This window comes from Hyperoodon ampullatus, assembly GCF_949752795.1.
Source record: "Hyperoodon ampullatus genome assembly, chromosome: 14".
NCBI lineage: Eukaryota > Metazoa > Chordata > Mammalia > Artiodactyla > Ziphiidae > Hyperoodon > Hyperoodon ampullatus.
The window spans coordinates 16,155,849-16,169,753 of NC_136927.1; the positions used below are offsets into that span (position 1 = coordinate 16,155,849).

A 13,905-nucleotide genomic window follows, 5' to 3' on the forward strand; every position below is an offset into this window, starting at 1 on the left:
ACCTCTAATCATCCCAAAGCTGGAAGCCTGACTATGTAATTCCTGACTTTTAAAAGGGCTTCTCTCTCCAGTCAAGAGTCCCTAAGAGACCCGGCCTGAGAGGGTGCCCTCACTCTTAACATACACATGTAGGCTGATCTATTTGCATAATCTGCTTTCTGGAAATCTTACGGAGTCTTATGCCAATTAAATTTCATCCAGAGTTTCTCAAAATCAAATTGTTCAGTATTTCCAGCTTCTCTCACTGTTCCCCCAGTCAAGTGATAGAGCCCTTTCTGTCGGTACAATTTGTTCGAAGGGCCTTCGAGAGAGGGATTAGTGCAGGGATTAGCGCGAGGCTTCTGATTACAATTTCAGGGAGCTCAGTGCAGGGAGATGTCCTTCTACCAACCAAATCTCAAACGAATATTCAGGACACAGCTGAGGAGGAGAGGACCTGCCAGCACAGGCCTGCTCAGGCTATTTAAAGCTGCTCTCCATAAAAAAGAATGAAATAATGCCATTTTCAGCAACATGGATGGACCTAGAGATTGCCATACTGAGTGAAGTGAGACAAAGCAGGACACATATCATATGATATCACTTATGTGTGGAATCTAAAAGAAAGGGTACGGGGACTTCCCTGGTGGTGCAGTGGTTAAGAATCTGCCTGCCAATGCAGGGGACACAGGTTCGATCCCTGGTCCGGGAAGATCCCACATGCCGCAGAGCACCTAAGTCCACGTGCCACAACTACTGAAGCCCATGCGCCTAGAGCCCATTCTCCACAACAAGAGAAGCCACCGCAATGAGAAGCCTGCACACCACAATGAAGAGTAGCCCCTGCCTGCCTCAACTAGAGAAAGCCCGCGTGCAGCAATGAAGACCCAAAACAGCCAAACATAAAAAAATTAAATAAAAATTAAAAATATTAAAGAAGGGTACAAATGAACTTATCTACAAAACAGAAATAGAGTTACAGATGTAGAAAACAAGCTTATGGTTACCAGGGGGTAAGGGTGGGGAGGAATAAATTAGAAGATTGGGATTGACATATACACACAACTATATATAAAATAGATAACTAATAAGGACCTACTATACAGCACAGGGAATTCTACTCAATACTCTGTAATGGCCTGTATGGGAAAAGAATCTAAAAAAGAGGGAATATATGTATATGTATAACTGAGTCACTTTGTTGTACACCTGAAACTAACACAACATTGTAAATCAACTAAACTCCAATAAAAATTTTTTAAAATTATAAATAAATAAAGCTGCTCCCTGGCAAAGCAAGGGAAGGACAGGGGTGAGGGGCCAGCCATTCAGAGGGTGACAGAGGGTGCTGGCAGCAAGCAGGCAGAAGACAAAAATAATGAGAGGAACGAGTCCACTTGGGCAAAGGATTCCTTTTTCTTTTCCACCACAAATTGACAAGGCTGCATCCATCAGCCTAGCCTATCATAAGTGAGCTTACACATACTTTGGTGGGTGGTACACAATTTTTTTTTCTCACCTTTAATGTTTACAATCTGGTGGAGATGAAAAGACTTTTTAAAAAAAATTTGCAAATCTTAGCTGTCATTTTAGATGGTTCAAATGTTCCTTCCATACCCAGTTAATGTTACAAAACAGGAAACTCTGGTTTTGGAGAGGCAAAGGTATGATTAAGATGTGATGCACTTTTTGGAACCATATTTAAATCTTTGTATTATCGGGGGACGTACGTTCCCAATCACATGGTCACAGTTTTACAATTTGGTAAAATTCTTATACTTGATTCAGCATAAGGCTTTGTTCCCTTCAAAAAAACTCACTGAGGGCTTCCCTGGTGGTGCAGTGGTTACGAATCCGCCCGCCAATGCAGGGGACACAGGTTTGAGCCCTGGTCCGGGAAGATCCCACATGCCGCAGCGCACCTAAGCCCGTGCTCCACAACTACTGAGCCTGCGCTCTAGACCCCGCGAGCCGCACCTACTGAGCCTGCGTGCCACAACTACTGAGGCCCGCGTGCCTAGAGCCCATGCTCCACAACAAGAGAATACTGTAACGCAATGAGAAGCCCGTGAACAGCAACGAAGAGTAGCCCCTGCTCGCCGCAACTAGAGAAAAACCCCCATGCAGCAACGAAGACCCAACGCAGCCAAAACTAAATAAGAATAAAATAAATACATTAAAAACAATAAAAAAAAACTCATTGAAAGGAAGCCTATTTGCTTAGGTCGGCTTCTTCCAGAAGTAGAATCTGAGTCAAGGGTTCAGGTGCAAGAGTTTTATTAAGGAAATGCTCCCAGGAGACACCAGTGAGTGGGAGAGGGACAGGGGAAGGAAGGAGCCAGGCAAGAGTGAGGTTTCATGCGAAGCCCCAGCCTTGGCCTGGTCAGGGGGAGAGCTCTGGAACTTGAATCACGCCTCAGAGCATGTCCTTCCTGGAGACAAGGAAGCTGGACTTTCAGACTCCCAAACCAGTTGGTCACCAGCCTTAGGTCAAAGGGTGGGGTAGGAGATGGGGTGGCCATGGAGGCAATAAAACCCCCACACACTGCTGGCTCTCCATTTGGGCCGAATTGGTTCCAGGACCAGATCACAGATGCCAGCCTTTGCCTGCAAAGCACTTAGCTGGGGGTTGGGCACACAGAGCTGGCAAGAGACCTGAGGGGTTCTGGGTGATGCACCAACAGTCTCAGCCACAGGGCTACCCCCCATATGCTTGCTCTCACCACCAGGCAACAGTTATGGGTCTTTCATCAAGTTCTGCTGCAAGAGGAAATGAATAATTTCTTTTGAAAGTCCTGGGGTCAGCTTTTCATCCTCCAGAGATGCACTTCCTTCTCTGGTTGGGTAGAAGTGGGCGTCCCTGGAATGCTTCTGTAAGATGGAGCAGCCGTCCCGGTTGAAGATGACCCGCGCCATTTGAAAACTGCGGAGGGTGTACTTTTGGTTCTCCTTGGCCTTCAGTTCATTGATTTTCTGAGACAGGCACTGGTAGACAGATGTGGAGAGTGAATTTCCAGGGGCTGGCTGTGGATGGCCAAATACTTCATAGAATCTGTCCAGAGATTTCCGAAGTCCAGCATCCTCTGCCTTGGTCTCTGGTGGGCCCTTCCCAGAAGGGTCAAGCCAGGAGTTCTCAGAGGTCCAGGAATCATTTTGTTCAGTATTTAAGTTACTACTGTCTGCAAGACAAAACATATTCCAATACTCAAACACATATTTTAAAATATCAGAAAGCAAGGCAAGAACAGATGATGTTTCTTTTCAATGTAACACACTCATTCTTCCTGGGCAACTGGCAATGGCCAGAATTAGCTGATTTCAGAATCTGTTCCCACTATCCTGGGATTCTGCCACTTGTTTGCTCAAAGTAAGATACTTGCATGTATCAGGGGTTCTTAACCTGGGAGTCCTTATATAGAAATTCAGGGTGGCTGTGAACTAGTATGGGGGAAAAAATCTTATTTTCATTAACCTCTACCTGAAATTAGGAATTTCCTTCCATGATGAATGTAGGCAACAAACTTATTAGCAGCAGCACCTGTAACCCTGTTACCAACAGATCACAGTTCTTTTCATTTCAGATTAGAGCTTGTTGAAGATGTTTTAAAAATACCATTTATGCGGGGGCTTCCCTGGTGGCGCAGTGGTTGAGAGTCCGCCTGCCGATGCAGGGGACACGGGTTCGTGCCCCGGTCTGGGAGGATCCCACGTGCCGCAGAGCGGCTGGGCCCATGAGCCATGGCCGCTGAGCCTGCGCGTCCAGAGCCTGTGCTCCGCAACGGGAGAGACCACAACAGTGAGAGGCCCGCGTACCGCAAAAAAAAAAAAAAAAAAAAATACCATTTATGCTTATCATTATGCTATAGAACAAACTGTGTCCCTCCAAAATTTATATGTGGAAGGCCTAATCCTTAATGTAACTATAATTGGAGATGGGGCTTTTAGGAGGTTCTTAAGGTTAAATGAGGTCATAAGGGTGTGGCCCTAATCAGACAGGACTGAAGGCCTTATAAGAAGAGGAAGAGACCCCTCTCTCTCCCTATTGCCTCCTACCCCCCACCAGATGTGCAAAAACCAAGGAAAGGCCATGTGAGCATGTGAGGACACAATGAAAAAGTGACCTTCTGTAAGCCAGAAAGAGAGTCCTAACCACAACATGACCACGGTGGCAACCTGATTTCAGACTTTCAGCCTCTGGAACTGTGAGAAAATACATTTCTGTTGTGTGAGCCACCCAGGTTACAGTACTTTGTTAGGGCAGCCCGAGCAGCCTAAGACACACTACTCTGAAATCACCATAGTTATTAGTTCGGACACTAGATCTTATTATGTAAGTCTTAATAAAAAAGCATTACAGGGCTTCCCTGGTGGCGCAGTGGTTGAGAGTCCGCCTGCCGATGCAGGGGACATGGGTTCGTGCCCCGGTCCGGAAAGATCCCACATGCCGCAGAGCAGCTGGGCCCGTGAGCCATGGCCGCTGAGCCTGCGCGTCCGGAGCCTGTGCTCCGCAACGGGAGAGGCCACAGCAGTGAGAGGCCCGCGTACCGCAAAAAAAAAAAAAAAAAAAAGCATTACCTATTCTTTACAATGTCATATCTTTGTTTTTTAAATATTTTAATAACTACATTTCAATATTTTTTCCTTAGTAATCCTATATGTTTTACTTCATGCATTTAAAAACATTATTCTGAGAAGGGGTCGAGAGGCTTCACCAGATGCCAAAGGGATCCATGGCACAAACACAGCAGTGACCCCTAATGTAGATGATTCCGGGCATTTATGCAGTTCAGACATTTTCTTTTCTACCCCCTACAATAATCCTATAGACTCTTTACCTCCAAATTAAATTTACCACCTTTGTGCTTTCTAAAGGAGGGGTAACAAACTAAGTGATTTAATAATAGACAAGAAGAAACCAGAACTGAAGACAAACCCTAGTTCTTGTAACTTTCTGTAACAGAAAGGTAACTTTCTGTACCTCTCTGGGCACCCTCATTCTTAACATAGGAATCTCTTAGGTCTTTTGAAACAGAATGTTCCTATCGATGTGTTCTAGAAAAGACTTCATACAAAAAATTAATTTGCAAGTTGTAGAATTCCTTATAAAACTACCAGGTTTATTCTTTAAAATTTCATACTTTAAATAAAAATATATTTTCCTTTTTTCACTCTGATATAAGCTTTATTAAATTACTAACTTTAATTCCACACGCACCCCACCCTTGCTAATTCAACAAGTAGTTATAATAAAAAATATTTGTACTTGCTAATGATGAAGAATGTTGAATGATGCAGTGGGTGAAGTTTTAGAAAAGGAGGCAGGATTTGGGGTTTTGCCTCTAGTTTTACTACCAGGTAGATATGACACCCTTCTGAGCTTCGGCTTTCTCGTCTACAAAACAAGAGTTTTACTAAACAATTTCTCGCCTAGAACTTCTATGGTAATACAGGGAATGGAGAAGTATAATCCAAAGCATTAGAGTATCCAAAAAGAATGTGGACACACGTTCTGTGAGACACACGCAGGGCCACACGTGGACAAGCATTCACTGACTCAACACACATTTACAGAAAGGTGATGATATAAATGTAACTCATTACAAGTTGCTACAAGATAAACAGAGAATGCTGTTTCTTCACCTGAGATAGTTAGACCTTAACTAGGAAGAGGAGACATACTTCTAGACATCAAACAACTGGAAAATACTCACAGGATATACATAAATACACAAAGATGTGATGACACATTGACTGGGGACAGTGTGGATGCAAAGACAAATGCAGAGTAAGGGAAGGATCAGCATGTAGCAGAATTAGTGAGGAGTGCCTCTTTGGAGAAGGCTACGTGCAGTCTTACTAGGAAGGGACCAGAATCAGAAACTGTGGAAACAGGAGGGTTAATGAACAAGGCCATGTGGCAAGAAGAAGCAGAAACTAAACTACTCCATGGCTGGTTGTCGTTATCCCCCTCTGCCAGCTGGCTGTACCTTCAGCAGCCTGAGACCCAGCCTGGAGGCAGAAGGAGAGAGAATTCACAGAGTGGCCAGACAGGCTCCTGGGACAGACAACAGCGACCATGCTTTTTAAAGAATTCAGTGGCAGGGATGGCTTCCATTACACTGGATTTCAGCAAGCCTAGTTTATGTCCCAGGCCCCTCAAGACTAAAAAATAAAATAAAATTTTGAAAAAAGGACAAGAAATTTCCTTTGCTGCTGCTATGCCCAGAGCTCCTGCCTAGTTCTGCCTAAGTTCCTCCCAACAAGCCCATTGCTGAACTGCAGGCTCCTGGACGGGCAGAGGGTGAGGAAGGCAGAGGCTGGCCTCTTTAGAGTCCTGAGTCAGAGAAACTGCAGGAGAGGGCTTCCTGGCCACCTCACTTGGAATGCTGAACACACTTTCCAATAGCAACTTTCTTATCCACATAGGTCAATAGGTTCTAAAACGTGGAAGGTGATGTGGATAGACAGAGTGGAAAGCTGGGGATAATCTAAAGCAGAGTGATGTGTAACACAGTCTCCAAAGTCAAGCAGACCCAAGTTCAAATCCCTGCTCTGCCAAATTCAAGTTGTGCAGCACTAAGTTACTTAACATCTCTGAGACTCGGTCTCCTGGTGTGCAAAACGGAGACACTACCAGTTATCGGCTCATGATTCTCATGTTGTGAGAATTAACTAAGATAATATATGCAAAGCACTTAGCCCACCTTGAAGAATGGCTGATTCCAGGCTGGTGATAAGAAAGTACAAGATGAGCCTGGAACATCTCACCGTTCTCTAATGCTCGAAGAATGCTGGGGGCACAGCAAGGGGGAGCTGAGGCCGGCTCAGAAGGGATGACCTGGCCAAATCTGGAACAACTTGAGCATCAAAATAATGAGAGTTAACAGATTATAACCCATTTATTAAAACAGAAAACCATGAATCCATAAAATAATTGAAAGTTTGAAGAGGAATGGGATACTTACAGCCTCAGAGTACCTCCCCATAAGATACTTATTAGTTACAAAGGGAAAAAGAATAACTTTAAATATAGTGGAGAAGTGTGGTAAATATCACCATCCACAAGTCCCATCAGTAACGGGACAAATCAAAATCATGTGCCACCTGACCAGGTGTAACGGGAAGACCCAGCATCACTTCTTGGATAGTCCTGCCAAAGGTGCATCACCTGAACCAATATGAGGAAGCGGCAGACAAAACCAAATCAAGAGACATTCTACGAAATAAATGGCCTGTATTCTTCAGAAGTGCCAAGTTCATGAAAACCAAGGAAAGGCTAAGCAGTTGTTCCAGACTGAAGGAGACTACAGAGACAGGACAACTAAATGCAGCACGTGATTTCCTCTGGCTCCTTTTGCTCTACAGAACATTCTTGGGCCCCGTGAATGGGGTCTGGGGATGAGATGGTAGTAACGTGTCACTGTTAATTTCCTGATTTTGATGGTTTCATTGGGCTTTGTAGGAGAATGTCCTTGTTTGTAGGAAAATCAAGGATGGTGGGCAACAGGTTGGTGGCTTACTCTCAAATAATTCATGAAAAAAATGTTACTTGTACTTGCAAGTTTTCTGAGTTTGAGATTGTTTCAAGAAAAAAATTAAAACAAACCTCTGGAGGAATAATTGTTAACATTTCTTTGGGTGGCCTACTTTCAAATTAAAACGAACAAAACAAACTTAGTCCAGGGCTTGGCAAATGTACTTGCCTAATGAAGGTACTGCCATTAGAGAGGTGAGGGGGAAGGGGAAGGGGAAGGGTCCCATCACGGCAGGATGGGGTGTTCCTTCCCACCTTCTTCCCCACAGATGATCTGGTCCTGGGGGGTAAGGCAGGAAGCCAGAGGCTGAGAAGTGTCCATGGGAAGAGTGGGAGAGAGAAGGAGAGCTCAGCAGTGACACTCCAAGTAGCAGGGCATGTACTTATTAAGTAACTGGTCAATAACTTTGATATGCAGATTTAAACTTTTTCATCTGTGTCTCACTGTTATAGTTCATTTAATTTTTGAAATTCAGTATCCACGAAAGAACCTAAAAAACTAGCCTGTCTCCTCTATTTTACATGCAAATGTCAAGTAGACGGCAGCTCATCTTCAAAGAAACCCTCCTTCCCCTTTCTAGAAGAGTAATGACAATATGCATTGAGTTATTTACTACATCCGTTCTTTTGAACACTGCCTCCCGTTCATTTCGGACTTTGATTTCCTTTGAAAATCTGCTCTACTTCCAACTACAAAGCCATCTCTCTAATCATGTGGCTCGTGTGGCCTTTTGGGTATATTAAATGTTTGGGTAAATTATTTAAATGTAAAACATTTAATTTAAATTTAAACATTTAATATGTTTGGGTAAATTTAATCTAAAAATTCATAAGAGTTATTGTATGCTGTTCAGTTGCTAGGGAATGCACTGCCATTCATGCATGCTGCACAAAGCAGGTGTCAGCACTCACTCAGCATTGACTGTGCTCCCACTGGGTGTGAAGCACGGTCCTGGTGGAGTAAATCCAACCAAGAATGAGGCTCTGAGGCATCTAGGCTGTCTTCCTCACTCCGTCCTGGGAGGAAGGCATCCAAATCATTTTTAAATGTTTTTATTCTAACATAAAGTAAGCCATCTCTTGATCTGTTCTCTAAGACATGAACTTTTCTGTCAGCTCTATCCTGTTGCTGTTGCAGTTGAAGGGTTTTGTTTTGCTTTGATTTTTATTAATGTGTAAAGAAACCTGCTGCAATGATTTCACAGATGAGAGACAGGCAGAGAGATACAGGGGTTTAAAAATTTGCACAGCTAGTTAGTAGTGAGGCTCACACTTGACACTGGGATCCTGACATTTCATTTCTCAGATAATTCAAGGATCAGTTTTGGCTTGCAAACAACTCCTTATTTTTACATTGGCTCATACTATTTCTTAGTTATTTGTACCCACCATTCCCTTGACCCATCTCCAAAAAAGGTAAACATTTCATTAAAGAATTCCTAATTAACATTTATAGTACAAATAAAAAACATTATATCATGAAAAAAATTATTTAAATTTAAATTTACCCAAACATATTAAATGTTTCTTCACCAGTATACAAAGCCCATCACTTCTCTTCCTACACATGGACAGAAGATGGATCTCTGATAACTTGGTCAGTTCCTGCTCAGTGGAGCATCCTCACAGCTATATTCAAACCCCACTTTATTCTACCTGTTGTTAGAGCTCAGACCTGTAGGGCTCTCAACTGGGGACTCTGCTCTAGGGACAGACGGGGGACATTTTGTTGGTCAGTGCTTGGAAAGCGCTACTTGCATTTAGTGAGTGGGATCAAGGATGTAAACATCCTACAATGCACAGAACAGTCCCATATATCAAAGAATCATCCTCCCCCCAAATGCCAGTAGTGCCCTCCACCCCCAGAGAGCAACACTGGCTCAAAGGATTCTGGAAGGAGCGGGAAGTGAATGCTGAATCCCACTGAGTTGTAATAGATTGATTTGTCTTGAGCTCCCCAAGGCAGCTTTGCTACTGAGCCCTGCATAGTGAAGGCCCTTCTTGCTGGCACCTATTTGCACCATGGTTTCCTTCCCTCTCAGACCTTGAGATGGCTTTTTTTTTTTCTCAGTAAGGGCCCCAGTCCTAATGATTTTGGCATTATATAAATTGGGTGGAATTTCCCTTTTTATTTCAATATGCTTTCCATCAGGAATAGATTTCTTTAGGATTTGCAAAAAGAGAGAAGGATGGGGCTTGACGCCACAATGCTCTTACATGCATTGCTTCCAGGTCATCTATCCACCAGAACATCCGTTTGTTAAATTTTCTTCTGACCAAAGAGAGGAGAGATAACGTATAGATATTTGAGATTCTTATAAACCTAAAACTATGTTTATATCTTGAGGAGTTACAGAGGTTATTTGAGTTTAGTAATCCGAGATAGTGAATTAGCATGGAGCATTTGAGATTCATGGATGCGTTCTGAGATTAATGCCATTGGCCGTCAGAAACCCGGATATTTGATGGGGGTTTCTTCCAGTGACACTTCTGTGCCTACTCCTGCGGCTGGTAAGTGCACAGCGGGGTTTGACCTCTGCAGCACATTTTAGCTTCCGTCCTTAACAGGTTCCCTTTCAGCGGGGTTTGACCTCTGCAGCACGTTTTAGCTTCCATCCTTAACAGGTTCCCTTTCAATGGGCTTGACGTCTAACTCTGCCTCCTCCAGGCAGCAGCATCAATAGACGCCCACTCTGCCTATTTGTCCAGAGTTTCTTTTACCAGCAACTGCTAATTAGGAGGATCTGTGGCTTAAAGGCTGTACAGAGCTGAAAGAAATCTACTCTAAGACAATAAAAATATGGCAAATTATCAGGATTCAAGGAAAGAAGGAACATGTGGTTTGTATGGTCTTCTATGTTGCTTGGAGGGGAAGCTGCCCCTTTCTCAGGGCACTGCATGGCACACTCCTAAGGGCGACCCTGCTGCCTTGGTTTGTCTGTTGGAGGCTCTAAGAAAAAGTCGCGGGCATGAGAACAAGGTGAATGGGAGGAGGGCACACTTTGGAGGCACTGACTCATCTTCTTCCTGACAGCAGTCAGAGGCCTCCCAAGGTCTCCACATGGGTGAGCTACCAATTTTAGTATATTACGGTTTGTGGTCCAAGGATGTGGGGCACCACTCTGCTAGGCTGCATCTTCCTTCTCACCTACCTTTCCTTCATATCCTCTCCTATGCTTCTCATGCCTGCCTCCCCGCCCCATACTTTGTGGAGGATTGAGCAGGATCACTGGATGGACAAGAATAAGTCCTACCTCCAGCCCCACAGGCTGCAGGGTGCTGATACCTCTGCATCCTGGCTTCTTTCCTGATCCTGGAACGCATCAAGAATGTTCCCTCTTCAAAACCTTCCCACTTGCTGTTCCTCCCTGTGGAACATGCCTTTTCCACATATCTGCACAGTTGGTTTCCTCACAACCTTCAGTTCTCTGCTCAGATGTTACCTTCTCAGTGAGGCCTTCTGTATGAGTCAGGATGGGCTAGGGTATGCTACTTAACAAGCAAGCCCCAAATCTCATAAAACAACAGAGGATTATTTCTTACTACTTGCACTCTGTGTCATACTACAGGTGGATCTGTATCATCCTTGCCCTTTCCCTGGAACCCAGGCCACTGGGGCAGCCACGACCTCAACATTGCTTAGTGACTATAGCAGAGGGAAAAGAGCACGGTGGAGCAGACCGTCACCAGGAGAGCTCTGTCACTTCTGTTCACATATCATTGCCAATGTTAAGTTGTATGGCCAAACCTGATTTCAAAAGAATGAGGAATGGGGCTTCCCTGGTGGCGCAGTGGTTGAGATTCCGCCTGCCGATGCAGGGGACACGGGTTCGTGCCCCGATCTGGGAGGATCCCACATGCCGCAGAGCGGCTGGGCCCGTGAGCCATGGCCGCAGGGCCTGCGCGTCCGGAGCCTGTGCTCCGCAACGGGAGAGGCCACAACAGTGAGAGGCCCGCGTACCGCAAAAAAAAAAAAAAAAAAAAAAAAAAAGAATGAGGAAGAAAAATTCTCCTGTAGGGAGAGGCAGAGATTACTGGTGAACAATCATCTAGTCTGCCATACGTTCCTTGAGCACACCATTTAAAATTACATTTCCTTCACTCCCTAGACCCTGGCTGTCCCTATCTCCCTTGTCTGCCTTATACTTTCCATATAAACCTAATAGTACCTAATAATATATGATTTGTTTGTTTATTGTCAATCTTCTCCTACTCAAGGTTTTTTGTCTCTCTTGTCACCTGGTGTATCCCCAGGGCCAGCACATGGCAGATACATTTAAAAAATTTTGATGTTTTGTTTTATTTGATGAGTTTTACTTTCAAATGCACATGTAACTGTGTGTATTACTAGGGTGACCACTATTCACGAGCGTGACTGGGGTGTTTGCCCACGAAATCCCCAGTTTGTGCCTATTGTCTCAATTAATTATTAATAGCACCCTTTTTCACTCTCAAAAGGGCCTTGGATTACACAATCCACTAGGTGAATACATGAATCGTGATAAATTACATATATAAGCTGATGCTGGAGGAGGGGGCAGATATATCTTGGTCAACAGTGAGACGTTCCACCACACATACCTGGGGCGGGGCAGGGGGGTTGAGTTTGATGCCAGAAATAATCCCAGTCTGTGGTATAAATAATGTACCTACAGACGTTTTTTTTTTTTTTTTGCTAAACCTTCTGTGGATTTGTTCTACTGTATTCCAAGACCATCCTCTTTTCCTTTCTCCTCTTTTTCATACCTGGTATTTCTCCTACCCTCTTGCTGTCCAAGAACCTTTTTATTACTGCCCTGCAAGTGAAGGGCCTCAGTTCACCCTACCCCATCAGCAGCTTGCTTAGATTCCTCTTTCTGGCTTCATCTGACTGTCCCCCTCCTCTTAAGGTATAACACCAGCCCTGTTACTTACTTCCTATCTTATTAATAACGTAAAATTAATGACAAGAAGAATCAATCAGCTTAAGCCTCCTTTTGCCTGATGGTTTATACACTTTAGAATTTGCTGCTGTTCCTTTAAAGGACAAAAACCACATACAAGGGAGCCCAAGGAGGTGTGGACATCAAGATATTTAATCCCAGTTAACACCTCAAAGGATGGATGGTCTGGTCAGGTGCTTTTGAAACCACAGTCTAGGTCTGTACTTACTTACAGCTGAAAGTAAAAACTGGATGAATCACCCATGCTGTCACCTTTCATCCTAATGACGAACAGATGCAGTGGGCAGAGGACAGAGACCTCTAAAAGGCAACTGCTGAGAAATAAAATGAATGCTGGAAAAATACAAAAATATGTGTGATAGGTAAACAGCCCTAAAAGTAGGTGCCCAGGGCAATTAATAAGGTCAATCTCTACTGTCTGATTCATAAGCTATCTTACTTTTACCTTGGCATTTTATGTTTTTTTCTAAAGAAATTAAAATGTTCCGAAAATTACAGGGAACTATAATATCCAAGTTCACACCACTCCAGATTGACAATTAACATATGTCATATTTGCTTCAAGTCTTTTTTCCTATTAAAGAAGAATTAAACAATTCAATTAAAGTTGACATAGAAATAGAAATTCCTACATAGAAATTGATTCCTTCCAGCCCATTTTTATACCTTACATATATACGTAACCATAAGCAAGACAGTGTTGCTTTATGTGTGATGATCTTTTTAATCTTATTTTCAATATACAAAGTTTTGCCTTTTTTCACCCAACCTTATGATTTTTTACTTTTAGCCGTTATATATATATATATATATATATATATATATATATATATATATATATATATATATAAAATTTAGGGACAGGCTGCATTAGTTTTCATCCATTCTCCTGCTGAAGGACACGTAGGTTGTGCCTAATTTTTCACTATCACAAACAAGGCCTTAGTGAGCACTTGTGAGACTTTCACTGGAAATACATACAGGAGTGGAATTGCTGAGTTGAAGGAAACATGCATTTTCAATTTCACTAGATCCTGCCAGATCACTCTCCAAAGTGGTTGCAGCATTTACAGTCCCACCAGCACTGTCTAGTTTTTCCTGTTCCTCCACAGCTTTGCCAAACCCTGATATTATCAGACATTTCAAGCGGTATCTCATTATTGGGTTCACATTTCTCTGATTACTCGCATGGCTGAGCTGCTCTTCATATACTTATTGGCCACTTGAGTTTCCTTACTGTGAACTGCCTGTTCATATTCTTTACCATTTTTCTTTCTGTTTTTTGTCTCTTTTCTATATTCTTTTTAACGGCATAGAAAATGAATTATAAAGAAAACAATATCTTTCTCTGACTCTTCTCCAATTAATCTCATGACTAGTTTTTTTTTCCAGTCTGAAGGGGATTTAAAAAAAAATGTGAGGATGAAAAAAAGACTTCATGAGAAGCCT

At 43.2% G+C, this 13,905-nt stretch overlaps 1 protein-coding gene across 2 annotated transcripts in view; it reads right to left on the reverse strand.

Annotated features, from left to right (window-relative positions):
• Positions 1 to 2,715: 2,715 nt before the first annotated feature.
• The window catches only part of SHLD1 (shieldin complex subunit 1), a gene marked incomplete at both ends in the record, with an annotated part of 94,311 nt that continues 83,121 nt past the window's right edge, over positions 2,716 to 13,905 (reverse strand). For both annotated transcript variants that reach the window (XM_079719491.1, XM_079719492.1), the window contains one exon: positions 2,716 to 3,158. In XM_079719491.1, coding sequence (XP_079575617.1) covers positions 2,716 to 3,158 — 443 coding nt within the window. The remainder of the gene's footprint in view (positions 3,159 to 13,905) is intronic.